At 38.2% G+C, this 27,714-nt stretch overlaps 3 protein-coding genes across 9 annotated transcripts; 2 read left to right on the forward strand and 1 right to left on the reverse strand.

Annotated features, from left to right (window-relative positions):
* Window positions 1–26: 26 nt before the first annotated feature.
* ngrn (neugrin, neurite outgrowth associated) lies at window positions 27–1,947 on the reverse strand. The gene is made up of 3 exons (XM_079239088.1): window positions 1,435–1,947; window positions 1,051–1,161; window positions 27–971 (listed from the first exon to the last, which is right to left on the reverse strand). Exons 1-3 carry the CDS (start codon window positions 1,668–1,670, stop codon window positions 392–394), a joined length of 927 nt encoding a protein of 308 aa, XP_079095214.1. The 5' UTR covers window positions 1,671–1,947; the 3' UTR covers window positions 27–391.
* Window positions 1,948–2,186: 239 nt separating this feature from the next.
* On the forward strand, window positions 2,187–10,682 carry nfyal (nuclear transcription factor Y, alpha, like). 6 transcript variants are annotated; one of them, XM_079239082.1, is made up of 10 exons: window positions 2,187–2,419; window positions 3,195–3,298; window positions 5,095–5,181; window positions 5,976–6,122; window positions 6,388–6,519; window positions 7,042–7,144; window positions 7,261–7,430; window positions 7,808–7,981; window positions 9,387–9,497; window positions 9,723–10,682. In XM_079239082.1, exons 2-10 carry the CDS (start codon window positions 3,218–3,220, stop codon window positions 9,783–9,785), a joined length of 1,068 nt encoding a protein of 355 aa, XP_079095208.1. In that variant the 5' UTR covers window positions 2,187–2,419; window positions 3,195–3,217; the 3' UTR covers window positions 9,786–10,682. The 6 variants fall into 6 exon arrangements, with proteins under 6 accessions (XP_079095208.1, XP_079095210.1, XP_079095209.1 ...); XM_079239084.1 differs by having other exon boundaries at window positions 7,261–7,412; XM_079239083.1 differs by having other exon boundaries at window positions 5,095–5,178.
* A 1,616-nt stretch (window positions 10,683–12,298) lies between these two features.
* Window positions 12,299–27,270, forward strand: ahcyl1 (adenosylhomocysteinase-like 1). 2 transcript variants are annotated; one of them, XM_079239881.1, is made up of 17 exons: window positions 12,299–12,638; window positions 19,350–19,464; window positions 19,723–19,866; window positions 20,807–20,907; window positions 21,029–21,131; window positions 21,722–21,816; window positions 21,911–22,017; window positions 23,203–23,319; window positions 23,469–23,532; window positions 23,632–23,720; window positions 23,884–23,954; window positions 24,239–24,333; window positions 25,438–25,536; window positions 25,757–25,825; window positions 25,913–25,991; window positions 26,114–26,234; window positions 26,357–27,270. In XM_079239881.1, exons 1-17 carry the CDS (start codon window positions 12,447–12,449, stop codon window positions 26,361–26,363), a joined length of 1,668 nt encoding a protein of 555 aa, XP_079096007.1. In that variant the 5' UTR covers window positions 12,299–12,446; the 3' UTR covers window positions 26,364–27,270. The 2 variants fall into 2 exon arrangements, with proteins under 2 accessions (XP_079096007.1, XP_079096008.1); XM_079239882.1 differs by lacking the exon at window positions 12,299–12,638 and adding an exon at window positions 17,214–17,228.
* Window positions 27,271–27,714: the final 444 nt, after the last annotated feature.

Genomic DNA, 27,714 nt, shown 5'->3' on the forward strand with positions numbered 1-27,714 from the left:
CATTTTTTTTTTTATTGATCATGAGCATCAAAATGAAAATGTGAGAGGAGAATAAATCCAGTGTGTGTAAGTAAGCAATAAATGAATAAATAGAGGTACTTATAGTAATTTCCAAATGATAATGTAACATCTAAGATCATTTTCACATATTCTGACTGTGAGACTGTTGCCACAGAATTTCCCATGTATTTAACTCAATGCCAATCTATGTACTGTATATATTTTCACAAAACATTAATTCCGTTAATTATTACCACATACAATATATTATCTGTCTATAGATGTAAGTATTTCAGACTGGGTCAAATACAAAAAAAGGCTTGAGAAATCAAATGAGGAATAAAAATGTAAAGCAGCATAGCACTATTATTTGCATCAGCTCAACATGTCCTCAGATTCTATACAAAAAGTTTCCCTCTGCATCAAAGAAATCATTCCCAACCTGCACCTGTGGTGCAGGTTTTTCCATTTCAAGATAGTTCTCAAGTTCTTCCTCTGTTAACACCCACCCATCCCAGCTGTCCTCATCCTCCTCTTCTGTGGAAATGGTACCAGTGAAGTCCTCTACTGTTGATTTCTTCTCTGTGGCATCTTTACAAACACCAGGTGTAACCTGAGGGGTCAGTGCAGTTACATGGACGGGATTTGTAAGTAGGGATCGAGAACCTTGACCTCGAATCATCTGACTCGGTCCAGATGGGAGGACTAAAGCAGTTCCTGCATTCCCAGGTGGGAGTATGGCAGGTGCGCGGTTAGAAGACAGCTTCAACTTGTCCTGCTGTACCCCATTGCCAGAAGCCAACATCTGGTGACCAACTCTTGCCATTACTTTAGCATCCTGCTTGGCTCTTCTGTCTGGAGGGGGGATGTAATTGCTCCTCAACACCCTCAATATAACATCAGGGGTGACTGAGAAACTCTCTGCCAAGCGCTCTACTGTCCACTCCTCTGGCTCCTCTTTCTTGAGATATCTGAAAATGTTGTAGGTGGTATAAGGTTTAGGTGGTAGGCAAATCAATTGTGAAGACTAATGAAACACAGCTCCCTCACCTAATTTGCTCAATAGCATCCCAGGTTAGCATCCTCCCTGGCGCTCCAGATGGAGTCATCTGTCTTCTTAAAATGTGGTACTTCATGGCCCTTTGTCTTTTCCTTCCCTCGCTGAAAAACATGGGGAAATATGTTTAGATTCACCATAAGGACACCATGCACAAATTGCTTTCCTGCTTCCTTTTGATTATCTACTTTTATTTACTATAAAAGAATATAAAAAGATAATATAACTAATAAAACAAATAAATAAAAACATTTAACCTATTTATTATTCCTACTTTATTTTTTAATATCTTTTATGATCTACTTTACTTTCCTACATTTTCCCCACTACTATTAAAACTGTAACAATTAACACGAAGAATCCCAGGTGAATCTTACTCGAGCAAATCCTGAAGTTTGTCTTCCACATCATCTAATTCCAGCTCTCCATCAGACATCTCATCACTGTATCTGGCTCCGTTTGGTCTTTTGTCTCCGCGGACATGGGTATGTCCTATCGTTGTCTCCCTTTTAACTTTACTTGCAAATCGACAGCTATTAAAACAAACTGAGGTGATAGCTGATGGATCACGAAGCCTACAGAAGAAGGAGACCATCCGAAGAGATCGGGCCATTCTCAAAGACGACGTATCCCACTATTTTCAGAGCAAGCTAAGAAGATTTGTACTGTCAATATACATAAACAACGCACAAAAGCCCAGTAGTCAATCGTACCAGTCAGAGTCCACGCACTGGGGTAGTATCACGCTCCTATAAGGCTAACATGCATAATTAAAATGTCTTGTTCCTGTATTGTAACAGAGTTTAGACTGACCAAGACTAAACAGACTCTTCAATGATTCACATGCACAACCCTTGAAATAAGTCGTGGAAGTACTTCCACAGAGACGACAGTACATAGTCACGGAAGTGCTGCCACCTAGCGAAGTGGCGGGGAGATATGTTTTACGTAAAACATTTTCCTTGACTAAAATTAACACACGCGTTTGTAACACTAGCTTTACGTACTGTGCTCTAGCTTTACGTACTGTGCTCTAGCTTTACGTACTGTGCTCTTGTCATTAATTTTATTTCAATTGGAATCAACATAAATTGAATTACCTGAAATTAAACGATGAATCATGCTGACACAATAATATTAACTGCGTACAGAGAAGAAAACAGTGGGACTAAATGGCTACACCTGCTGGACAACAGAGGAGTTGCACTTTACCCCGTCCCTGTAGTGATGTGTCATGCAGCTGCGCACCTCCTTCCAGTCGCCGTTGTTTCATTTGCGCCATTTTGTCCGTTCACTTTGTTGATTGGGCTTTAGCAAGCTGTACTGGAGCCAATCAGAGGGAAACCGGACAGTGAAGCTACGGTAAGGGAGCCACGATTGAAGGCATTGGTAGTTGTCAGCACGGATTGGTTTGTCATGGACCAACCAAATTACTAACCTAGCTAAATGCAAAAAAATGAAATTGCAGTTTGATTTTGACCGCTCTGAAACAGAGACTAGTTTCGCTGCAAATGGCTTCTCCTTTTCCGTGTTGGCTGTCGTGGGGAAACATGATCTCTGCTGGTCAACAAGCCTGCGCTAACCTTAGCTTGTGTGCTAAAATAATGGCTCGCAAACAAAGATATGGTTAATACCGACACTATCCATCCGCCAGTAAAGGCCGCCCAGCTTGTGAACGTGAGCTGGAGTAAATGTGCAAAAAAATGAGTGGTTTTCGTCTTGTTCTTGATAACGAGCTTCCATTTTGTGCTTTCTAGAATTTACCCCGCTTTATAGCTAGCTCTGACGCTAACCCTGTTAGCCCACCTGGTTATTAACTCATAAATATATGATAAATAAATCATTCTCCTTAAAGTCCAGCGGGTGACTAAGCTGTGAGCACATATGTGCGTCCAAATGTCACCACTAAATTCTGAAATAATTTTGCGTCCATTGGGCACGTGGTGGTACGTTAGGGGTTGCAAAAAATAATAATAATAAAGCAAGCGCGCTATTAAAATAACCATCACATTTCTCTTGATGAAAACGATTAAGAACATAACACATTTTGTTTTATTAGTAATAAACATACGGCTAACTCTTTTTCTTCAGCGTAATATGAAATATCTGCTGAATACTGTGTGTTTCTTTGTCTCAGAAGCACTGTGACCGTAACAAATCATGGAGCAGTACACCACTGCCACCACTACTACTGGGGAGCAGATAGTTGTGCAGACTGCCAATGGACAGATCCAACAGCAGGTGAGCTCAGAACCTTGTCAGAAAATTAAGTTTTGCTTTGTATGTTAAAAAATTATCTATTTATTTAAACTTTCACTATCTATATTTAAATATAGAAGATAATTCAGTTGATGAGACTAGATTGCAGTGACCAGGAAGAGCAAAACAATAATACAGAGTGAATCACTTATACATTTTTGTGATAAACATTTACTTTAACTGAAAATTTTTCATACAGTCACAACATATGTTTCCATTATTAAAACGAAAATAAAATCCCAAAACAGTTTTACCAGAGGCCAAACAACATTATATTTAATTGGTATGCAACCTTTGTCTCTTTCTAAGAAGCTCTTTATTATTTAAGTTGTACATTTCTTCTGCCTGGGTTCTATGTTTTCATGTTGGCAGGCTTCTTAAGGTTGTCTGCAGATAGCTTGACTCTTTCCTCCAGAATCAAAAGGTGGCCCACTTCTTTTGCTGTCTTTTTACCTCAACTTTATTGTATAGCCCACTGCCGTAGGGAAAAAAGCAGCCCAAGACATCTGTCCCTGTGTGATTGGTGGTCTTAAAGCTAAACGTCTCTGCTTTTTTTTCATCAAAAACAATCATAAACCTAATTTAAAGTCGAGTCCTTTCATACATTTTTATTCAAATTTACAACACATTGGTAACAATACAAGACAGATGAAATACAACAAAAACAAAGAAGAAATTAATAGTATTAATTGAATAGAGAAAAAGTGGAATAGTATTAATATGATGTGTTATGAGTACGTTAGTGTGTGTAACTCAACTCTGGGAGAAAAAGTTTTGGACAAACTGATAAAGAGTAAATGTAATAAGAAAAAGGGCAGAATTATAATTATAATAAAAACAATAATAATGATGGAAATAACCATGATCACTGTAACAAATCTTAAAACCTCCACCACCATTATAACATTGGTCATTATTACTAATAATAAAAGTGTACTTTATTAATAACAAGTTATGGCAATAGTCACCTTCATTATCATATTTCTTTTCATCACTATCATCCCTTTCATCATTAACCATATTTGTAAAAAAGTAGCACGTCACCTCAAAGACTACCAGGGCCAGAGTAAATTTGGCCCTCATTCCCTATCAGAAGGACCCAACGAAGATTCCTTTTTATACTAATTAATAATCCCTCAAACATCTGCTTACATTTGGTTCTTGAGTGTCATGTGAAAATACTTAATCCGGATTTAGTCCTGTCTCAAATGTGTGCAGTAAATGTGGGTTTTCATCAGCTTTAGTTAGCTCAGCATCAAGAGATGTACCATTGGTTAATCTATATGTGCCCTAAGATGCCTGTCCTGGTAAAATGAAGTCCACCAAGGGACTTTTCTTGTGGTAGAAAACACCAGGTAGTCTGTAGAAAAACCTGTCTTTTTGGGTAGCTTTGAGTTAAAAGAAAACTGTTCAATGAGTCCAGATCTTAATGATACCCATCAAGAGTTTGTGGAGGCACCTAAAGAGGGAAGTAAGGAAGCCTTGCAAACTCAAAGGCCTGAAGGTCATTACGTGATACAAAATCCAACGAGCTCTATAACAAAAACTGCTGCAATGGAAAATGAACACATTACATTGAGGTGACTGAACCTCTCTTTTTCACTTTTTATTTATATCTCCAGTACAATCTCTTAATTTCTTTGATGACATCTCTGTCATTTCCATGCAGAGGATCTTATTTCCTGAAAATCACTGGGGAATGAACATTTGCAAGGGCATAAAGAGTTCTGGGCTGAACTGTACCTGTCTGAGACTTTATTGTCCTGCCTTACCTGCAGACACAGGGCACAGTGACGGCTGTGCAACTGCAAACAGAGGCGCCGGTGGTGACGGCCTCAGGCCAGCAGGTTCAGACACTCCAGGTAGTGGTGTCACTGCCCCAGCAGTTTGACAGCCTGCTAGTTTGCATGTTATACTCAGGGCTGTTTTTTTTCTCTCCATGACCCGTCTGTGACATTTGGTTCATCCTCTCCCGTCAGCATGTCCTGCAACAATCTGAACTGCATGTATCTCAGCATAGTGTGTTGTGTGAAAGCCTTTGATTTGATGTGCTATTCATGGCTGCAATCAGGCTGTTTGTCAAATTTGCATTTTTGTTTGGCTTTTTAAGTAACTTTAGAAGGTCTGAATTTTTTTTGATCCCCCTACAGTTGGAAGCATGAATAATATGGATGTGTTTTGCAGTTTCATGCGAACCCTTCTGTGGTTTGACATCTCCACTGCCTCCACTGACAGCCACAGCTCTTCATCTGACTACATCTTATTTTTATCTTGTAAAACCTGAGACGCGTATGTTTCTGTTGCATAAATTTACTTCTAGATGTGTTTAGGTCTACATAACAGTCAGTTTATTGATGCAAATTGGACCTTGAGAGCTAAGCCAGTTGTGTGGCTGCTACAAACGGATATAATGGCAGCTGCAGAAGAAATTCTGTTCACAATGAATGCTGAAGTTTTGTAATTTGCTTTTGAAGCTAATTAAAAACTTAGTCCACTGTGAAACCAGGTCATTTAAAAGCTATCAGCTGTTTTTTTTTATCTGCACTGTGTGTGCTGGTTTTTGTGGTTTGACTTGCATGTAACTCCATAACCTGTTATGAATTCTGTTCAGATAAATGATGTCAGTGCTGCTGTTACAGCTTTGTGCTCCTGTCTGTAGGTCCAGGGACAGCCCTTAATGGTTCAGGTGAGCGGTGGACAACTCATCACATCTTCAGGGCAACCAATCATGGTCCAGGCCATGTCAGGGGGTCAAGGTCAAACTATAATGCAGGTCCCTGTATCTGGAGCTCAAGGACTGCAGCAGGTAAAAAACCAGGAATGGTTCCAGCATGGAGATCAGGTTCAGATTTCACTACTTTATCAGGGACAAGACTTTTAATTTTTCATTTCTGTAGGACTTTTATCCTTCCGTGTTTCTATATTAAAGTGTCCAAAAATGTGTGTTTTTCTCCTACATTTACACCATAAGAGCTGGCAAACACTTACATGCAGTTCTGTATCATATGACTCTTGTTGGTCAGTCAGTAAGAGAATACCCAGTATGTATGTTATTGGTTATGTGTGTGTAGATCCAGCTGGTGCAGCCAGGTCAGATACAATTACAAGGTGGCCAAACTCTCCAGCTCCAGGGCCAGCAGGGTCAACCACAGCAAATCATCATCCAACAGCCACAGACAGCCATCACAGCTGGACAAAACCAGGTATGATATTTTACTGGTCAGATAACATAAATTTAGGCTTAATATAATGAATTTAATATCTTGTTTTTTTTTTATTTCAAATAATATATGAATGAATTCAGGGATGATATTTGTTTCTCTCCTTAATTACAGTTCAGTAAACATTTTAATGTTCTGCTGCCTTAACTGGTAGCAAACCAGTTTTATTTAGTTTTTTTGTAAAGTTTTTAGCACTGGTTAATGGGGAAGAAATCATATTATAAGCTACCATTAGCTAACATTAATAACATTTTACTTAATATTCCCAAAATACTTGTAATACTGAAATACGTAATATTTTGCAAAGTAAAATTTTGTGTAATTAAATCTAAAGCTAATCCAGACATTTGACTTCTTACATTATGAAGATGTATTTACCACAGAGCGGAATGTGTGTTGTTTGGTCTACAGACAGATCAGTCTACTAACTGTTTAATATTTATTTATCTATAATCGAAGCATAACGTTATTGTTGTTTTCTTTCCTTGTCCTGCTGTAAAACAGGGGCAGCAAATCAGTGTGCAGGGCCAACAGGTAGCACAAACAGCTGATGGACAGACCATCGTCTATCAGCCTGTCAACGCGGATGGTTCTGTCCTGCAGCAGGGTACATCCAGTCTTTTTCTACCAGTTGTGTTTGTTCTTTGCTTTGTAAACTTTATAAACCTGAGTATCATGAAGTTGTCACTCTGAATAAATTCTCTGACAATTATGTGTGTGCAGGAATGATCACAATCCCAGCTGCCAGCTTGGCGGGTGCCCAGATTGTACAAGCAGGGAGTACTAACACCAACACCACCAACAGCGGCCAAGGCACTGTGACCGTCACCCTGCCCGTCTCCGGCAACATGGTCAATGCAGGTGGAATGGTCATGGTAAGACCCTGTGCAGAGGTACCCAACATCTTATTTCATTTTTGTTTTCTTTAAACTAGACTCATACAAGGGTGGGGGGCAGCTCACAAAGTAAACATGGTTTTTATTCTTTTTTTTTTCCATCTTTTAAATTTTATTTATTTCTAAATTCATACTTATTCTTTGTCATATTTTTCTGTGAATCACTTCTAATTTAAATTCTGTAGATTTATTCACACCTTTGATTGAATAGTACCTACATCTATGTGTGTACGTGACCACCAAATATGAACTTTAGTGTAAAAGTTGTTCAGTAAGACAGATTTAACCTATCTGCTTGTTTGTGTTGGTGTATTATTTCACATGCCAGGGGTTTTAAGGATTCTGTGCCTGTTCGTGTTTCTCGCTTTTATCAGATGGTGCCAGGCAGTGGTGGAGTTCCCACCATGCAGCGTATCCCCCTGCCAGGAGCTGAAATGCTTGAGGAGGAGCCTCTATATGTCAATGCCAAACAGTACCATCGCATTCTGAAGCGAAGACAGGCTCGGGCCAAGCTGGAGGCCGAGGGCAAGATCCCCAAAGAAAGAAGGGTATGTCATATTTTTTCATGGTACAAACTGTATGTGTAAACAAATACAGTACTTGGAGCAATCACAGCTGAAGTTAGGCTCCTAGATCTATAATCTAATTTGATTGTATTTTAGACAAAAAGGCATTTTATAGTGGAAAAGATGGAACTATTTAGGATCTCTCGGAACTGGTACAACATATTTAATATGTACCCTACTGAGTTTCACTATTGGCATGTTATGTGTGTTGCCTTGCTTGAAGAATAGTAAATGCCCTTGATTTAAAATGGGTTTGTTTTTTTGTTTTTTTGCTATTTTGGTTTTCACTAAGCATAGCTTTAAAATGTCTTTATTCTTTTAAGTGGATAACACCCCTCCCCCACCTTTACTGTTTTCTTTAACATTTACTCTTAGTAAATTTGGGAAATATCAAAGTTCAAAGTCCACGATACTGGACTTCTTTTCTGGCCAACAGGGGCATTTCCACTGATTTTTCTGAAACACCTCAGTCTTGGAAGTTAAATATTTTCTTTTCTATTTGATGATTTCATCATGTAGCACATGTACATAATATCTATCCTAGTAGCATGTTTGGTATGCCTCAAACAAATATCAACCAACTGTGTCTATCTTTCAAGCAGAGCAGAAGGGACCTAAGCTACTGAGAGCTACAACAAAGTCTTTTAGACTGAGGATGACAAAATGCTGCTGTAACATTATAATGAAATAATTCTTCTTTTCTCATAAAGAAGTATGTAAACCAAAAAGCATAATTCTGAACTGGAGGTCAGGTTCCTTAAGAGAAAATGTATAAAAAAAAGTTAGCAGGAGAAAATCTGATTGTTTGACAGAGGAAAACTTAAACAAGAACAAATCTGGTTGATTATGTTAATTGTTCCATATTACATACATATAGAATGAATTTTCTAAAGGCTTTCTTACAAATATGTGTCCTCATAGTGGGTTCCAAAAAAATAAAATTCTGCCACTTCTCTTACTTACTTGGTTTACATTTAAGCAAATATGTGCTAAAATGGGTGATTCTGAGATATTTCTCTTTGTGGAACCCCCCACCCCCTCCATGTAGTGGACACTGCCACTAACTCGCACCCCATAGTCCAGCCTGCCTGCCCTCTAAAATCAGAAAGTAGGTGGCAGTGAAAGCCACATCCAGAGGCTGTGTAGGAGCACGGGCAGGCACCGCTAATAAACATTTAAAGGTTCAGAGACATTCTTAGTAGAGCTTACTATAGCTACTTTTGAAATGGCTAAAATTAAGGACCAAGATTGAATTTGAGGCGATACACTTTGAAACCATGGACATCTGACAACTATATGAAATTGTATTTTTTTAAAAAAGTATTAAATGAGACCTTTAAACCATGTTCATTGTGCAATGTACCAATGTACCTGTTTTCACTGGCAGAAATATCTACACGAGTCTCGCCACCGTCATGCAATGCAGCGCAAACGAGGAGATGGAGGACGTTTCTTTTCCCCAAAGGACAAGGAGGAAGCAGCTCTGGGTTTGTCACAGGTAAAAAAAAAAAAAAAATATGGTCATTAAAAACTTGATGCTTTTTACAAATTATATGTCATCAATTAAGCATAAATACAAGTTTAATAACAATAATAATGATAAAAAAAACATTTTTTTATAATTTGGTAGTCGTTTGAAAAGGTATTCCTCCTGTGTATGAATATATATCCTTGAGATTTCAAATAAAAAAGTGACTGATTCTTTTTTCCCATAATGCTGCAGCAGCAGGACATAGCCCAAACAACATCAGACGAGACAGTGACTCAGATGATCCGAGTCTCGTAGCGCTGTCGCCAACATCATCTCAGAACTCTACCCTGCCTGAGACGTTTCATCCCAGCTAAGCATATGGAACACTTTCTCACTTTACCTGTCCTGCTCCGATACATCCAACAGTGCTTTCACTGGGGGTCAACTCCTCCCAACTCCTACACTGGTCTTCCAGGAAGCTGGCTTTGTGGCTGCTGAACCAGAGGACTTGTCTATTCCTCACTTAATTGGAGGATGCTACAATGCTGATCATATCTGGTTGAGCACTTCAGGCCAGCTTTTTCTTTACATTTATTATTTGACAATAATTAAACAGATTTGTTGGTCAGCACTCATGCAGAGGAAATGACAGCCATGTCTCCATACTGTCAGACCCAGGTCTGTAAGATACATGTAAATTTGTCTCCAGTACAAATTTTTTGCTTTAAATCTTTTTGTAAATGGTACCAATCTTTTTTTTTTTGAAGAAGATGAAATGTTTAAGTGTTTATGCGACACTGCTTTTCTGTATCTTTATGTGATGCCCCATGTATTGTGTGGTTTGACCCAACCTCCATCCACTGAGATAAAATTAGATGTAATATTGATGAAAATCTTGTACAAAAAGTATTTTCTTCCCCAGTGTGTGGATATACATATCAGTGCTGTTGATACATTTTATACAGTTTATAATGAGTGATGTTGCAAGGAAACATAGTTGTTGTTACAGCAGGCTATCCATGTAGTTCAATTTTCAGCAGCCAGTCCTCCACATTTTTTTCACTGTAAATACTTTTTTATTAAGTCTTCGAATGCAGTTATGCAATGTTATTATTATTATTATTATTATTATTATTATTATTTTTACAATGAAAAAAAGTTGGACTTTACATTCATGAAACCTGTCGATTAAATTTTAGTAAGTGAATCAAGGTTGTGGCTACTTTATGTCCCATGTTTTGTGAGAACTGCTTAAAGGGGTGCTATTATGGTGTTTCGAGTTTTCTGAGCTTTCTACAGTGTTACAGTGTTGAATCCTCATCAGACATGTAAACGGCAGCGTTTTTTATCATCTAAACGCATGTTTGAGTTTGAGTTCCAACACTCTCTCTGTTCGGTTTCCATGGCGACGAAAAACGCTCCGTTTTAGAGAGTTTTTTTCTACTTTGAAATCCTTGTGACGTCCTGGGGGATAAGGTTCAGTGATTGGTTACCTTCTACTGGTTAACAAGGGCATATGCAAATACATCAGGCGGGTGGAAAACGTCTGATAAAGTTATTTCCAACGATGGCTGGTGAGTTTACCAAAGAGAGACATCCTGCTGCATTCGTTGCTGTGGGTTGCTGTTTTCCACTTTTTCAGGTTCCAACATGTAGGGCTGTATGCTGTGTGTTGACATTGTGTTTTTTTTTTTTTATTGCGTTCATATTAGCCTAATCCTTCTGTTCATGAGATGTTACAATGACGGCGAAAGCAGGTGCGGTGCGCGCTCCCGATGTGGTGCAGTGGCGGGAGGCGGGGCTTAATGCGGAAGAGTCTCAATCCACTCGTTTTTGCCCACAGGCTGATCTGACAGCCTACGGAGAGGGTTGGTCTGAAGTAAATAAAGCGATTTGTGACAATAACTCGATCAATCCCAGCCCTTCTGGACTCAGAAATAAAAATAAATTAGCCTGAATTGCACATAATAGTTCCACTTTAAGATGTACTGAGATCTTTAACTGATGAACTGTTGCAAAAACAGTCCCAGTTTGTGTTAAAGGGCAATTTAAGTTAAATTTATTTCATTATTAGAAATGGTAATATATCATAGTGAAATTATTAGAATTAATTTTCATTTCCACGTTTTGATCAAGATGATGGAAAGTGAGTGCATTTTATGCTGTTGTTGTTATGATGTTGTAAAGACACATGGATAAAAAAAATTTTCCCCACAAAGAAACATTGTCAAGGTTCAAGGTTAGCTTTTTTCTCCTTTTTTCCTCAAAGCTTAGTTGCTGGCTAAGCGGTACAGAATATAAATGAATAAACTAATATAAATTCACATACAACATGGTCCCTCAACAGGACCTTTCAGTTATAACACTGTGGTTGCCAGGTTCTACCAATCAGAAGCGGCAATTTTTGATGTTTAGCGGCACAATCAGCCAATCATAAGAAAGAGGGCGGGTCTTATGGTCTGCCTCCTTGACACCTTAACCTAGGGCAAAGGAAACTTTCCATCAGTGCGTACGCCAACTAACAAATAAGTAATATGAGTAACAATTAAATATTTAATTGACCCTTTCTATGGGTAACAAATCACAAGCCTCATCTGTGAGTCCCTCGTGTTTTTTTTCAGCCTTCCAGGGGCGCTCACTGGATGTTCACGCCCACAACACTGCTCACTTGCTGGGGCGAAGCCTCGTCAGATCACCCCCTCCCACCGCAGATGTTGGTGTCTGTGGGTGACAGCTGAACCACAGAAGCGAAACAAGTGCTAGTGCTGCTTTTTCTGAACGCACCAAGGCTGAAAGTCAGAAACAGTTTCTATCTTTTTTCGGAATTTCGTCTGGTGTTTTACTGCTTAATGGTCGATTCAGGTATTTTAAGCCACGAAGCTTAAGAGAGCAAGAAGGCGAAGGACAGAGCTTAGTCTAAAAGTCAACTGAGAGCCAGCTCATTTTTTTTTTAAGTATTAGAATCACCTGGGCGCAATGACAGACTCGGTTGTGGACAGCAAAGCTGAGGTCAAACAAGCCACGAAATACGTCAAGGAGACTGAAAACGTTGCGGAGAAATATTCTGCGTTGACCGTCAGCAAGAACAGCAGTGATGTGAACATGAATGTTGGCGAGGCGCCTTCCTCAGCGTTCACTGCAGTGCCCACGCTGAAATCCGTCAAGAAGGTAAGAAACGTGAAGCAGGACATCACTCGCTGCCATTGGGCCCAGACCAGGCAGTCACATGTCGGGAGGATAAATTCCCGTTGGTACGCAGAACTGTGCTGCAGTAAAACAGTACGGGACAGCAAAGCAGGGTAGTCCAATGATTTACTAAGAAATTGCTATGTTTTATTTCTTTAATAAAATGAGATATTTCCACCCAAAGTTTTTCATCACGGATGCCTTAATGATAAGTTGCAAATTTACTCTAAATTTTTTTTTACTATTTATGCTCAGAATCATCTAGAAAGAAGAATAAAGAAAGGAAAGCAGTTCTTTGTCTACTATCATGTAGTAGCTGTTGGTCTAACTAAAGTTTTTACTATGTCATTACTGAGGTAACAACATATAATTACAAGGAGCTAATGCCAAGAGGGAATTTCTGTTCAAATGTGTTTTTCTGTATCCTTTTTGTTTGTGTACATGTAAATTTATTTTTTTTTTTTTTTTTTTTTTAATATCAGGACAACATCCTGGAGTTTGGAAACAGCTACATGCCAATTTGAGCTCTTAAACCTCTGATTTAAGGCCTCAGCAAAGTTGAGAAATGCATGGGTTAATATACCTGAGCTCAGAGAGGGTTGTGGGGGTCTGCATGCTAAGCATAAGGGACATAATGAAGTGCAAGCTCATTTCTTTGTGAAAAAAAATGAACCCAACATGTCACATTGCTGTGAAGGGGTGGGGAAATTAAACTTGTTAAACTTAATCACTTAGGTACTGAATCCCTTGTTGATGAGATCAGCTTTAAATTAGTTAAAGTGTGCCTATGTGTGTTTTGTGTTTGCAGTCTGAATAGCAGGAGAGAAATGTTTTAGCAGCACACAATGTAACTAAGAAAAGACCTTGAATTTTGCAGCTGTTATGAAATAGCATATAAAGGGAGACCTTCATCAATGGGCTGCTCATCATTACAGATCCATCATTGTGTGTAATAGCTGAAAACAGAAGGCAAACAAATATTAATGTGTTTATCCGCTTGCTGGTTGAGGGCTTATGTTTTTGTTTCTCATAAGCCAGCTGCTCCTATGTTGAGAAGATATGAGTCGAGTTTTCATCCTTTTTTTTCTTTTTTTCTGTTAATTCTCTCTCTAAAATTCTGTGAGAAAATATATGTCATATTTCCAAAAGCTCTATTTGAAAACAGGTTACAATTTTTAATCCCTCTGCTTTTAAAATGCTATTGATTGTTATATTGATATCTTTTCATGTGTCACAATTACATCTTTCTATTGGCTGGTGTGGACTTTCAAACATTGTTTAGATTTGAATGAGTGTATACTATTTAATCTGATGTTCAAATGAAAAAGACTTCCTTTTTTTAAAAAAAAAAGAAAAAAAAAAAGTTGTGACATAAAGAACTGACTCATAAATCAGTCAGAAATGTTAAAAAAACCCACAGAATTTGTCAACTTCAAAAATCCCCAGAAAAGAGAACCAAGCAGGACAGTGTTGACGGAAAAGCACAGACTGATTCATCAATAGACAGCTCTTCTTCCATGCATGTAGAAGAAACGTCCACATCACCACAAAGAGACATATTGGTTTTTCTCCATTCTAGGACACTATAGAGTCATGACGTGCTACATGACAGAGAAACTGCACCATCTGCATGTATTAAAGACTTGCTCAAATGTGATGAAAATGCACAGTTCTGATGCTTATACATTTCTCTACCAATTGAAACATAGTTATGAATATTAAGCCTTTTTGTTGCTACAGTAGATCTCCATAACAGTTATATACTAAGACCTTAATTGGTATTAATCATTGTTGTTTTTTCACTCATAAATTGAGAAAACATGGGGGGAAAAAAAATCAAAATACACAAAATGCCTTTTTTCCCAGCAGCAGGGTTGATAGACTTCAGAATATAAAGTCAGACCCCCGATCTGACAGGCAATAATGTGTGGACTGTGAGCCGCCTCAGGGAGCCTGGTTCAAAACATATTGGATGATAGGAATGTGCAGTGCGCTTATGAAAACAAAGCTGTGCCTTATGAACAAATGTGAAAGCCTAGTGTCAAAGTGAGTCACCTGTTTGCCTGACAAAATAAACGAGTTAGAGCTACTACAAATTATTTAAAAAGTAAAAATACAGAAACATAAAACTAGTTATTATCCCAGAAAAGTGCAGGTGTGAAGAGGAAGACTTGGGTGTTTGTTGATTGAAAGAGGCATTGTCACATGACCAAAAAGAGACAGTGAGTAAACACAATCAATGTAACAAATTAGACATGAGTGCAGTGGTGGATGAGTCAAACAACACCACCTCTCTGCCTTCCCTCTGCTTGAATCCATGTAGTAGTTATGCAACACCCCCCCTGGGAAAGGGACTCACTTTGAATTTGTTCATGCATCATCATTTTTTATTGATCCCTGTGGGTGTGAGCTGCTGTACGTAGAATCCTTATTTTTGCTAGGTTTCTGCCAACATTGTAGCAGAGATTTATAGACAAGGACAAAGTTAGTTTTTAATGTTCTTTCCAGTGGGATTAAACAAAGAGGTGAAAACATTTACATAAGAGAAACAAACTCGTCCAGAGACGGTTTGATTCAAAAGTTACATATAAAACCTCTTGAATATTTGTAATATTTGAAAACATTTGATGTGGGACCAGAAATGTGGGATCTGAGCTGAAGATTATGAAAACATTTCTTGAAGGTGAAGGAAAGCATTAGACTGATGAAATGTGCATGACTTTTACTACGATTCTGCAAATGATTGGGCTTATTTTGTGTCATGATCAAACCTAATCAAACTTTGTCAAACAATTTTCAGTTAAAGAAATGTAGCACAATGTGTTTACCCATTATAAAAAGGACTAAAAAGAACACCCCACCACTCACCCCCCACACGCATACACACACACCTAACACCCATTTCCAACAACCCATCTTAATCATTACACATACACCTGGAGTAACATGTTGCTGAGCACAAAGGCGCCCATTAAGTAATCATCATATTATTAAAGACATTATAATTATAACCTGGACGTGAAAACAGTTAGGTGATACACGCTTCAAACTTTCTGTTGCAGCATTTTTCTGTTTTAATCCAGCCGTTGTCATTAAGGTGACATAAAACTGTGATGAATAATTCCAGAACAACTCAAATGATCATGATTAGATGATTATGTAATAATCGTTTAAACAAGGAAATATTTTTACTATGTTGCTTTATTTCGATCCAAAAAATTGATAGCAGTTTCTCTATACTGTTTATTTAAAGTCTGTACTATCTGTACAATAGTTAAAAACACTGGAGGGGGGGGGGGGGGGGGGGGGGGGGGAATCACCACATACTGAGAAATTTAACACATCCATACTGACATGTTTCATCGTTTCATCAACTATGCTCTCACTTCTGCCCATGATATTTACACTGGATCTCTCCTGTTTAACCCATCAAGACCTGAAGTGCCTTCACCACGGGCACAAGCCAATAAGGGTTAAATATAATATTTGTTATTTTCAACGTGTATTTCAATAAATTGATTAAAAAGTGATTAATTACTTGTGTCACTGCATTTTGTTGTGTTTGTCCATAAAATATAGCAGCACATTACCTTGCTAATATTTGGAAGTCATAGTTTCAGCTAAAGGTCATGCAGTTCTGGAGGAAAGAGGGATTAGTACCGTACATGTTTTTTTTTTCACCACACAGTGCAATCAGTCATGCATGTGTTGAGAGGCACCTTTGCATATTTACAGAAGTGCACTGATTTTAGAGCTACACCTCCACTTGCTTGACTTCAGTCTTGCTTCACTGTGTATGCAGTATTTATACCTGTGTGTCAGACCTGTTGAATCCAGCCACTGTGAGCACTCAGTACCAGAGATCTATGTGGATTACAGTTAGATGGTGCTATAGAGCTCTAGTCGTGTCTGGTTAAGTAGTTGGTGTTCCCTTATGTCAGGCCCGCCACTGACAAGCAGTCACACTGTACAGCTTAACTCTGTGACCTGGCTTGCTATCTAAGAGAGAAAGGGTATTTTTAGCTGTAGGACGGTACTAGAGGGATGCCTATTGATGCAGCAGAAGGCTAATGGAGACAGGGTTTAATTCTTCCTGTCAATCCCCTTGTATTTAGTGGTGCAAATTAGGAGCACACGCTGAAAGCATAGTCTGCTGCAAATGTGTTTTTATCCTTGAAGACATATGATTTGAGCATGTTTGCTGTTTTCCCTACACTTAAAAAAACCCCATAAAAAGAAACTTTCCAACTTTCACACCTAGTTGTCAAGGGCAGAGCCAGAGAGACTGAGAGAAGTAGAGGGGAGAGGCTCAGTTGAAATCGACCTCCCCTTTCTGTCTAGGCCTCTCTTCTCTCCTCTACTCTGTCCAGGTTAGCCATTAGAAATCACAGTAGTAGGTGGGAACCTCCCCCCCCTGCTCTGCTCAGGGTGTGTTCTGGGATAATAGCATCAGGGACACCTGGTACCATCACACAGAGGACACAGAGGCTCAGGGAGGTTGGCTGGAAAACTGGAGAGAGCAGGCACTGACTGGCAGCTATGGCACACAAACATGGGCACGCCAAAGAAAGGGTGAGTTGCTGTTGTTAGACCCATGGAATTTATCTTCCACACTTTTTTTTTATTTACTATAAGATTCTAGATATACCACACACTGAACACCCTGGATTATTTTTTGAAGCTTGTAACAATTTTTCTTCTTTTTTCTAAGTTAGGAAATGTTTTTCTTTGCTATGTCCTCAAAAAGTTATTCACTCAGCTCATCTTATGGAGAAGCTTTTGTGTAAGGGTAGCAGAAACATGATGCTGTCTTCAACCGCACTTTGATTAACCTCATTTTGCTTCATTCTTTCACAAAATGAGAGAATGATCATCTGATTTGTATGGCTACTAAGAATGATGAGTGCAGAGACTGTCCAAAATATCTGCTGAATCCACAACAGTACAAGCTGATGCAAAGTAAACATGGATGTACTATTTTACAAGCACATGAGACAGGACATGTTCTCAGTTGTGAAAACAGAGACATGCAGAGATCTAGTCAGTTCTCTCTGTCTCCCAAGCTTCTTGAGTTACTTTTTACTCACACAGTTGTTCAAGCCCAGGTGTCAGTAGAAAGAGGAAGGACTGTGAGGTATAAACATTAAGTCAATAAAGTTACTCCTGTTGTCAGCGTTATTGCTAAAAATGAGTCCATTTTTATCGTCGACAGTGTTGCATCAACCTCATTCATTCAGCTGCAGCTTTTGTAATCATGTCATTGAGCCATATTTACTTTCCATATTCAACTTTGACATTAAAAATATTCAGTCATTCACATTTTGTATTTATATAATGTGTCATCACTCATCAGTGCTGTAACCTTTGATAACAAGATTCACCTGTCATGTCTTTATTCCAGGTCTGCGTATGTGCTGGAGTGCACGTGTCACTCAGATGTTACCCTCCTGTGTGTTGTTAGTCTGGGATTCATATGTCCTGGATTCATCAGCTGTATGTTGTGTCAACTCTGTTGGCCTGCTTGTTAGTTTGTACTCCAAACATAGGATATGTACATTGAAAATAAGAGACTCTGGCAATCCCTCAGATTTGTCTCAATGAATGAAGGTATTTAAATGCAAGTGAATGTAGAAGCTATGCAAACTGACTTAGTGTAAAGTAACATTTTAATGCAACCTTGAAAGAAAGGTCAAATGATGGGGATTTAAGGAGGACACAATGAGGGGAGGAATTTGGGTAATAGCTGCAATGCTTCCTGATTTGACAACCAGAATGATAGCGTGACATTATACAATGTTTTTATGTTAAACAGTTCCCCAAAAGACTGGTGACACTGGAATTTTTGGAAAAGCAGACAGAGACTGTACTTGGAAGGTCTTTATGACACACCTCACTAGATTTTTAGCAATTTTTTAGACATTATTGATTTCATTCTCCAATCCATCCGCACATGATGGATGCCTGAGGAGCTTTATTTGCAAAAATCATACTGATGGATACATCAAAACACTGAAAATAGCATGCAAATTAAAAGAACATTACAAGGTCTCTGATGTGCACCTGCAGTCTTCCTGTGTCTGTTATATGCTGAGTTAGTGAGTTACTGCAACGCTGTCCTGTAACACTGTGTTCCCTCAAGCCTTTTTTTAATGTACACACTATTAGTTAAAAAAAAAAAAAAGAAAAAAGAAGAGTCTGAGATTTGAGCAGTAAATGCTTTTATTAAATGCCAGGCCTGAAAACATACAAGGTAACGGTTTGGTGATCAAGTTAATGTGTTTCCAGTTCTTTGATCATGGACACTTTGAAGGGTTGGCTTCACATCATGAATCAGCACCAACGGCAACTCAAGCCTGTGTATTTGAACAAAGCATAAATCACAGAACAAAAAAGAACATCTAAAAATAGGCGCCAGCTCCCTTTTTCCTGATCCACCTGTGATTTACTGTAACAAGTTGATTTCCTTTTTGAAAGGACAGTGTTGAAACTGGAACAGCAAAATGACTTCAAACATGAATAGAAACAGTATGAACATGTTATATAAAGCTTATTATAGAATACAGTCAGAATATGTGATTGAGATGTTGCTTTTTCTTCAGACTCACATATGACAAACAGTAACTCACAAAATGTCTGGATTGTTTGACATTTTTTATTTTTATGTAATTTAGTCTTTTGCGCTGTTCTCTCCAGATTCAGTTTGCAAATGCAGAAGACAAACAGGAGTTCAGCAAGTACCCGACTAAAGCAGGCCGGCGTTCCCTCTCACGGTCCATCTCGCAGTCCTCCACAGACAGCTACAGCTCAGGTACAGCTTATCTGAACTTTTCCTCTAACTACTCAGCTTTAGGTTCAGATCATTTTTCTGAACATCACGTTTTTCAGACTTTAATCTGTTTCTATTTAAGTGCTACACATATGTAGGACAAACACACAGAGGCGAACACACACAGACAACGCACACAAAGGCTCCCCCTTTTGCACAATAGTTTTGAAGTATAGATTTCATAATTGGCTCTCTTGTGCGTTTACTATAAAAGTGATCTTTTGTGTTTCCATTTCTCAGCTGCATCCTACACTGACAGCTCCGATGATGAAACTTCCCCCCGGGACAAAGCCCAGGTCAACACCCACGGTAGCAACGATTTCTGCGTGAAGAACATCAAACAGGCTGAATTTGGCCGTCGAGAAATTGAAATCGCTGCCCAAGGTATATGTGACTCTGGCAAACATTATGAGCTCAGAAAACCAGGTTACAATTTTTTTCCCTTTAAATCTAAATGTAGATATAAAGTAATGTACACTGATAATAGATAATTTTTTATTAATCCCTGAAATGGCTTGTTTGACACAACAGAGCATTCGTGTATGTACTGTATGCAGTTTTAGTGTCACAGTTGTTCTGTGATGTACTTTCAGGTGGTCAGGAATAATAGACACCAGATCATTAGCACTGACACAAAGAAAAGCTTTGAGTTACCTGTTGTGACCTGTTGTGTTTAAGAGTCCTCTTCTCCTGATTTCTTATTGAGCCAGGGCTCAGGCAGTGTCAGTGTTATTATGGAAACATGATCAGAGATCTTTCCATCAATTCCGATTAGTATTTATTAGGTTTTCTCCATGTCCCTTATCTAAAGGTTGCAGATTTTTGTATACTCTTCACTCATGTTTTGCTGACTGTTCACATTGTCTGTGCGATGGATAAGTAGATATGAGTGCTTGAATAGTTTTTCTTGAGGCTTAAAACCTGAGTAGCAACATCTGATACTGATGATGTTTAATCAGTCTTGCATTTTACAGGCATTTACTGCACAAACACTACATGTAAAGGGATTGTTTTTCTGTAGTTTTAAAGGATTTGCCATTTTTCTCAGCCTGCTGATTCTTAATCATATTCGTGGGCAGTTGACTTTTCTAAGCAGCCTTCAGGATGTCCACATTGACCCTAAAATCAAACTTTCGCTGGCTGACCAGCCAGTTTATTGCATGCCCACTCATGACTATCTGATAAATGCTGATAATAATTCATTTTAATACCCAATTTTGCCTTTTTTAGTGAAAATGTCTGAAACAATTTTCCCATATGATTATCAAACTGGTGTAAAAGCGTGTTCCGTTATCTTTAACTGCTGTTCTCTGTTCCTCCTTAGACATGTCGGCCCTGATTTCCTTAAGGAAACGAGCCCAGGGGGAAAAGCCACTGGCTGGAGCAAAGATAGTGGGCTGTACCCACATCACTGCTCAGACAGCTGTATGTACTCTCATACCATTTACTTAAAATTCCTCAGAAGCTTCCCACCTCTTACCTCTGCTTTCTTGATGTGCATTCGCATCCATTGTTCCATTGTATCCATTCCCTTGTACCCTTTTAGGTCCTGATTGAAACACTGGTGGCCCTCGGGGCTCAGTGTCGCTGGACTGCCTGTAACATCTATTCCACTCAAAACGAGGTGGCTGCTGCACTTGCTGAAGCAGGTAAAATCCAATTCTCTCTTCTTTTTTTAAGTTGGCTGCTCACAATAAAATTTTAAAAGAAGTTAATGTACAATATTATTGTTGCATAGATTTAAAGATATGATGTTCCCGTTGTGCAGTAGCCACAGTTTGAGCAAGCAAACAAACAAATAAATAAAAATGAACAATGCAGCTGCATTTTTAAGTTGAACAAGATGAATAAATTACAGAAAACACTTAAACTTAACAAAAAGCTCCCGTGTTTTGTGCTTTATGTATTACTTTAAAAGTTTAGTGAAATTGAAGCTAAAATCTCATTGTGTATTTTGTGGTCATGTTTTCAAAAATAAATTTATTTAAATGCTGTGGGTTTTTTTTTTTTTAAAATAAAAAAAGAGTGTTTTATCTTTTGTGTACAGTCTACAGAAGATGACAAAAAATGGGCTTAATTTAGTCTTAACTACTTTGTTAAATAATAAAGTTATATGAACCAAGGTACCTTGAAGCTGAACAACAGCAGTTTTACACCTATGCTTTTACTCTGTAATGCACTCTAATGGACCCTCCACTCACATTTTTGTCGCTCATCATGTGTGTTTTCTTTCCTGCAGGCATACCTGTGTTTGCATGGAAAGGTGAATCAGAGGATGACTTCTGGTGGTGCATTGATCGCTGTGTCAACTCTGAGGGCTGGCAGGCCAATATGGTATCATCTGGACTCTCCTGTTTACCCATTTATTTTTGGGTTGTTCTAATTTTAGAACCAGTATTTGTTTTTTATTCTGATTTGTTTTTCTTAGATCTTAGATGATGGTGGAGATTTAACCCACTGGGTGTACAAGAAGTATCCCAGTGTCTTCAAAAAGGTCCGGGGCATCGTAGAGGAGAGTGTTACTGGTGTTCACCGGTAAGAGGATCTTACATCTGATGGGTTATAGGTGCAGGGCTTAATTAGGAGGAACCTACAGGTAAAAAAAAACAAACATTTAGGACGTTTTAATAAGTAAAAATGCTTTTTCTCATTTTGCACTGTATACTTGGAATATGTTGCAGAAAGACTGAAAACTGACTTTGTTAATTGCATGGAGCACTTTTAAATCCAAACAGACTCCAAAACTTGCACTTATTTTACATAATGTTCTAATAAAGTAATTTTCTCGATTGTTCTTTGTGTGTGTATGTGTGTGTGTGTGTGTGTGTGTGTGTGTGTGTGTGTGTGTGTGTGTGTGTGTGTGTTTTAATTGGCTAACTTATGTTCCTGTGTTCAACTGCAATGGACTGGCAAACTGTCCAGGGTGTACCCTGTCTTTTGCTCAAAGACTACTAGGATAGGCTCCAGCTTCCCTGTGACCCTGAATTGGATTAGGCAGTTAGAAAATGAATGAATGAATTAATGTTCCTGTGTTTTGTATTTTTTGTATCTGCTACTGCCTATCTTAGACCAGGACTCCTTTATAAAAGAGGTTGTTAATCTCATTGGGATGTCTTCCTGTTTAAATAGAAAAATGAAATAAATCGGGAAAATCACAGATGATGGTCACAGCTATAATTACAGATAGAAAAACCACTTTTATGCCACATGTAATGGATTTCTAAGATGTTTGCCATTGGTAAAGCCTGTTAGCCCTCTGACTTTTTGGACAAATGCTCTGAACATTTGCTGGAAAATAGAACAAAATCCACTGTTACAGCAGTGTATTTGACTGAGACATTTGAGTCATTTGTTCTTTAGACAGTACTGCGTTAAGACCACCTAAAGTTCCAAGGCTGTCACTGATGAATAATATACAGTATATGGTGTCAGCAGATAAAGTATCCCAGGAGTTACATAATTTATATTAGTATTGACACACAGTGACATTGTGGACAGTAAATGACATTGGTCGTTTTTGACTGGAGGCTGTGTGAAAAACCTGACAGCTTATTTACTTGCAACACAAGCATTGTACATACAGCTCTCCAAAGACTTAATTAGCCAGACGCTCTGGAAAGTTAAAGATCATGCAGGGCTACATCTCAGTTTTCTTGGCTCTGTGCTTACACATGGTGTGTGCTGATCTGTCTGAACATGTTTCCCCATGTGTCCTCTCAGATTGTACCAGTTATCTAAGGCTGGCAAGCTGTGTGTCCCTGCAATGAATGTGAACGACTCTGTTACCAAGCAGAAGTTTGATAACCTTTACTGCTGCCGTGAATCCATCCTCGATGGGTAAGCAGATTCAGTCAAGGAGGAAAAAAACATTCTTTGCAATCATGCTTTCTTTCTCTTTTCTTGTGATTATGTAAACATTTTCAGTATTTGGAGTGTGATAATGGTCTGAAGTGATTTGTTTCTGTTATTTTGCTTGTCTCTTCCAGCCTGAAGAGAACTACAGATATAATGTTTGGAGGGAAACAAGTGGTTGTGTGTGGTTATGGAGAGGTGACTCATTTCTTGAATTAAAATATTTTAACTTTACATGGGATGATTGGAAAATCATTGGTGCAACAGATTTCTATGACATAATCTTGTGATTTGTAGGTGGGAAAAGGCTGCTGTACGGCTCTGAAAGCCCTTGGCGCCATTGTGTGCATAACAGAGATTGACCCAATCTGTGCCCTGCAGGCATGGTGAGTCACTACCCATTACCATTCAGCACGACTCCATCAATAACTATGCTGCCCAAGCTTTTGTTCCTGTGTTGTTCATTGAATTACATGTGATTCCAGTTATTGTTCATTTGTTTAAATGGCTTCAATTCTGCCTTGTTTATCTAAATGCATATCCACACAGCATGGATGGTTTCCGAGTGGTCAAACTGAGCGAGGTCATCCGGCAGATGGACGTGGTGATAACTTGCACTGGTACTGTGCTCCATGCAGTGACATCCATTACTTCTGCTTTGATGAACACAATGATTCCAACACGCCAATACATGTCCCATTTAAATATTCCTGTTGATTTTTTTGTAACCAGACTTCATCCAAATGCCCAAATACTCAGTGACTCTGTGGGCTAGCTGACCAATTTAAGATGTAGTAGTGAATTAAATAATCAGACAAAATCAGGCTTTTAAATTCTGTTTTATCATCTACAGTTACTTACAGGCTTTACAGGCTTTCTTATAAAACTTTCTTTTAAAATACAGGCAACAAGAATGTTGTTACCAGAGAACAGCTTGACCGAATGAAGAATGGCTGTATCGTCTGCAATATGGGACATTCCAATACGGAGATAGATGTGGTAATGTGATTTTGCTTGTCTGTGTGTGAGTGTTTTATATCATCAATGTTGTCAGAGAATTTCTACTTAAGATTTTAGCTTAAAACCATGCACAGGATTGAAAGTTGGGATCCAAAATAATAAATGTATACAAAACAATAAAAAAAAGGAGAGAAGAGCCCAAAACTCATAAAATTGTACAGTTTGATGCACCCATTAACAAATAACAAACACCAAAAAGAGTTGCCACTTACACATTTTTGTTTTTCTTTTTTTTTTTAAACATTTTTTTTCTTTGTGGTTACACATAATCCTGTAAATTCTACAAAAATGCCTTCATGTCTAATACCGCATTTAGATTTCTGTGGATTTAAGTTCTCAGTTCAAATCCAAGCCCTTAGAGAGTGACTTCCTTAATCTCCCCTTTACTGAAGGTTTAATATGGTCACTAAACTGTGGAATTTTTTGTTTCTTAGTCTAACACGCTTTAATTTTCTGTAGCATATTAGTACAAATGCTTGTGCCTTCCAGTGATATACACTTATAAAGCATAAAAGCCATCCTGCATGATGATCTCAAGGATATGCTGCAGGATTTTGATATTCTGCAGAAATTAAATTATAGCATACCAAACTACTGCACCATGAGCATCACCTGATGTTGGTAGATGGCAAAAGCGGATGTCATAAGGATCATACAAGTTTTTTAACTATTGAGTTCACATATTGTACTTCTTACAAATATATAGATTTCCTGTAGTGTGCTTGTGAAGCATCTGTCAAATCAAACCAAATCGAATCAAAGATACTTTATTTATCCCCCGAGGGGAGTGTCAAATGCCTTCATTGGTATTTTTTTGATCCTTCCAATTATATGGATTTAATTTGATATTTACTACATATCTACCCAATGACTGTAATCTCCTGGAATGGGACAATGCCTACCACACTGCAAAAACTACTGATATAGGTCTCAGGTAACACACACAGGACATCTCCAGATGCCTTTTGTCTGCTGTTTGACTAATAAGAGTTGTTTTGTTGGTTTAAATTTGTGGTTCATCTTTGTGAATTTGTTATCTCTACCTTCAGTCTTTTTACTGGTATTTATCTGTTATATTTTTAGGCAAGTCTGCGCAGCCCTGAACTGACCTGGGAAAGGGTTCGCTCTCAGGTTGATCACATCATCTGGCCTGATGGAAAGAGAGTTGTTCTACTTGCAGAGGTAATGTCCCTTATAATGCAGCATTATATCCTGCAAAACTGCGCCCCTTAGAATCGAAAGAATTCTTTTGATAAAAAATAATAAGCATGGAAACTCTGGAAGTTAAACCCAAAACACTGCTTTGTAATTCAGTGTTTCAATTCAATGTTTAAAATTCAATGTTTAAAATAAAAAGTGAGCAGAGGCTACAATGGACTTTGTGTATGCATTCTGTTATTAGGGTCGCCTCCTAAATTTGAGCTGCTCCACAGTGCCTACATTTGTTTTGTCTATCACTGCTACAACTCAGGTTAGTAATATTGTTTTCTGCAGGAATGTCATTTTCTGGCACTGCTTCTGGGTCTTGTAGCCATTGTGTGCTCTTTGTCACCTGTAGGCTCTGGCATTGATTGAGTTGTATAATGCTCCAGAGGGACGTTACAAACAGGATGTTTATCTTCTTCCCAAGAAAATGGGTAAATGGGTTCACCCATGTTGCTCACTGCTGCCATCTTGTGACTTTACCAAAAAATACACCATTAAGAGGCCCATGTACAGTTTATAGATAGTGTAAATTACAATACCTGTCTGTTCCTAGATGAATATGTCGCCAGTCTGCACCTGCCAAACTTTGATGCCCACCTGACAGAGCTGACTGACGAACAGGCCAAATACATGGGCCTCAACAAGAATGGCCCTTTTAAACCCAATTATTACAGGTTGGTGTCACTCTGGTTAATGTTTTTGCTATCTCTTATTATCTGTCAACTCCTTTGACTACATATATGGTAGGGTAGAGTGTTAAAAATCTGTGTGTAATAAGACTTCATTTTTTTCACAGGTACTAAAGAGGCTGTGTCGTATGCAATGAACAGTTGCCCTGGGATAAACAGAGATATCTATTTTATTTTCTAAACTGATACAAAATGGAGGAATTATTTTACTTATGCCGAATGTAACTTATTAATAACACCTCAGAAGTAGTGCTAATATTACAGAGTACTACATGTAGAGAAACTCTAATATATAATCAACTAATATGTCTTGACGTGTTTAAAAAAAATCTTATTTGCATGCGTTGATGTGTATATGTATTTAGTTGCTGCAGATTAATTGACGTCATAGATCACAGAGCTGTTGATTTGTCTGTTTACTCTATTTACGCACAGTGCCAAGTAAGGGCTTTATGTATGAAACAAAACCATTTATGTTTTGTTTGTTGGTGGCGTCAAGACTTTATGGGTACATTCCAGCAGCCAGAGTTTAGGTTTAGGCAGAGCCAAAGCAAACTCTGTGTTAATATGCACATTATTTTACAAATGCCTGTTTCGTATGCATGAAGCCATCTCGCTGAATATTATCTGCACACAAAGCCCTAAAAGGTAACATCCAGTTGTACACTGAAAAAGTACTAATTCTAGAAACAATATGATTAAATATTGCTCATTTCCAGAATTTGTAAGAGGCTATTCGTGTTTCTGTACATTTTAAATTCCTTACAAGTGGAGCTGGAAGTTAACACAGGAAAGACACATTTTAATTAAGAAGATATTTTATGATTCAGCATAGAATATATATGATAACAGGCTTTACACATTCCAAAATAAGAAGTTGGAAAAGCTTGTACCAGTGCAATATTTTCAAACTACTTCAAACTCTAAAGTTTCCATTTGCTCATTCACATTCCACCTGAGATCTGTGTCACGGAGGAGCCTGTGACTGGATAATGCCTTTTAAGGCCATGGTATGAATGTGCCTTTTTTACAATTTAAAACTCCATCTTCAAAGGAGTTGGGACACAGTAAAATGTAAATGTTTAAAATTTAGGACCAAGAGAACCTATTAAATGCTGAAACTGTGAAATTGATTTGCAAGTGAAAAAAAAAAAAAAAAGCCTATTTTGAATTTAATGCCAGTAATAATTTTAAAGCAACTGGAACAGTTTCCAAATAAAGGTTATAAAAATATCTGTGTGGTCAGTACAAGAAACAGAAAAAAAATCAAATAATGTAAACAAGTTAGAATCATGCTTAGTTATAAAAGAGATGTCTGGGTTGCTCAAAAGTAAGGATAGGGTGAAATAACTTTTTTTTACTTGTTCCCCAGTAATTTGGACCACTTGACCCATTGCTTTTTATGTAAAATAGAGAAAAATTGGGGGTATTTATTGCCCACAAACCCAAAATTATTATATGATTA

This window comes from Telmatherina bonti, assembly GCF_933228915.1.
Source record: "Telmatherina bonti genome assembly, chromosome: 4".
Lineage (NCBI taxonomy): Eukaryota > Metazoa > Chordata > Actinopteri > Atheriniformes > Telmatherinidae > Telmatherina > Telmatherina bonti.

Coding starts and splice junctions, on each gene's coding strand:
- nfyal (XM_079239082.1), top strand. CDS start 3,218: ATGGAGCAGTACACCACTGCCACCACTACTACTGGGGAGCAGATAGTT. Junction 3,299..5,094: donor ATGGACAGATCCAACAGCAG/GTGAGCTCAGAA, acceptor CCTTACCTGCAG/ACACAGGGCACAGTGACGGC. Junction 7,431..7,807: donor TGGTAAGACCCTGTGCAGAG/GTACCCAACATC, acceptor CGCTTTTATCAG/ATGGTGCCAGGCAGTGGTGG.
- ahcyl1 (XM_079239881.1), top strand. CDS start 12,447: ATGACAGACTCGGTTGTGGACAGCAAAGCTGAGGTCAAACAAGCCACG. Junction 23,721..23,883: donor ATCTGTGCCCTGCAGGCATG/GTGAGTCACTAC, acceptor ATATCCACACAG/CATGGATGGTTTCCGAGTGG. Junction 23,955..24,238: donor CGTGGTGATAACTTGCACTG/GTACTGTGCTCC, acceptor TTTAAAATACAG/GCAACAAGAATGTTGTTACC.
- ngrn (XM_079239088.1), bottom strand. CDS start 1,670: ATGGCCCGATCTCTTCGGATGGTCTCCTTCTTCTGTAGGCTTCGTGAT. Junction 1,162..1,434: donor AAACTTCAGGATTTGCTCGA/GTAAGATTCACC, acceptor CATGTTTTTCAG/CGAGGGAAGGAAAAGACAAA. Junction 972..1,050: donor GATGCTATTGAGCAAATTAG/GTGAGGGAGCTG, acceptor CAACATTTTCAG/ATATCTCAAGAAAGAGGAGC.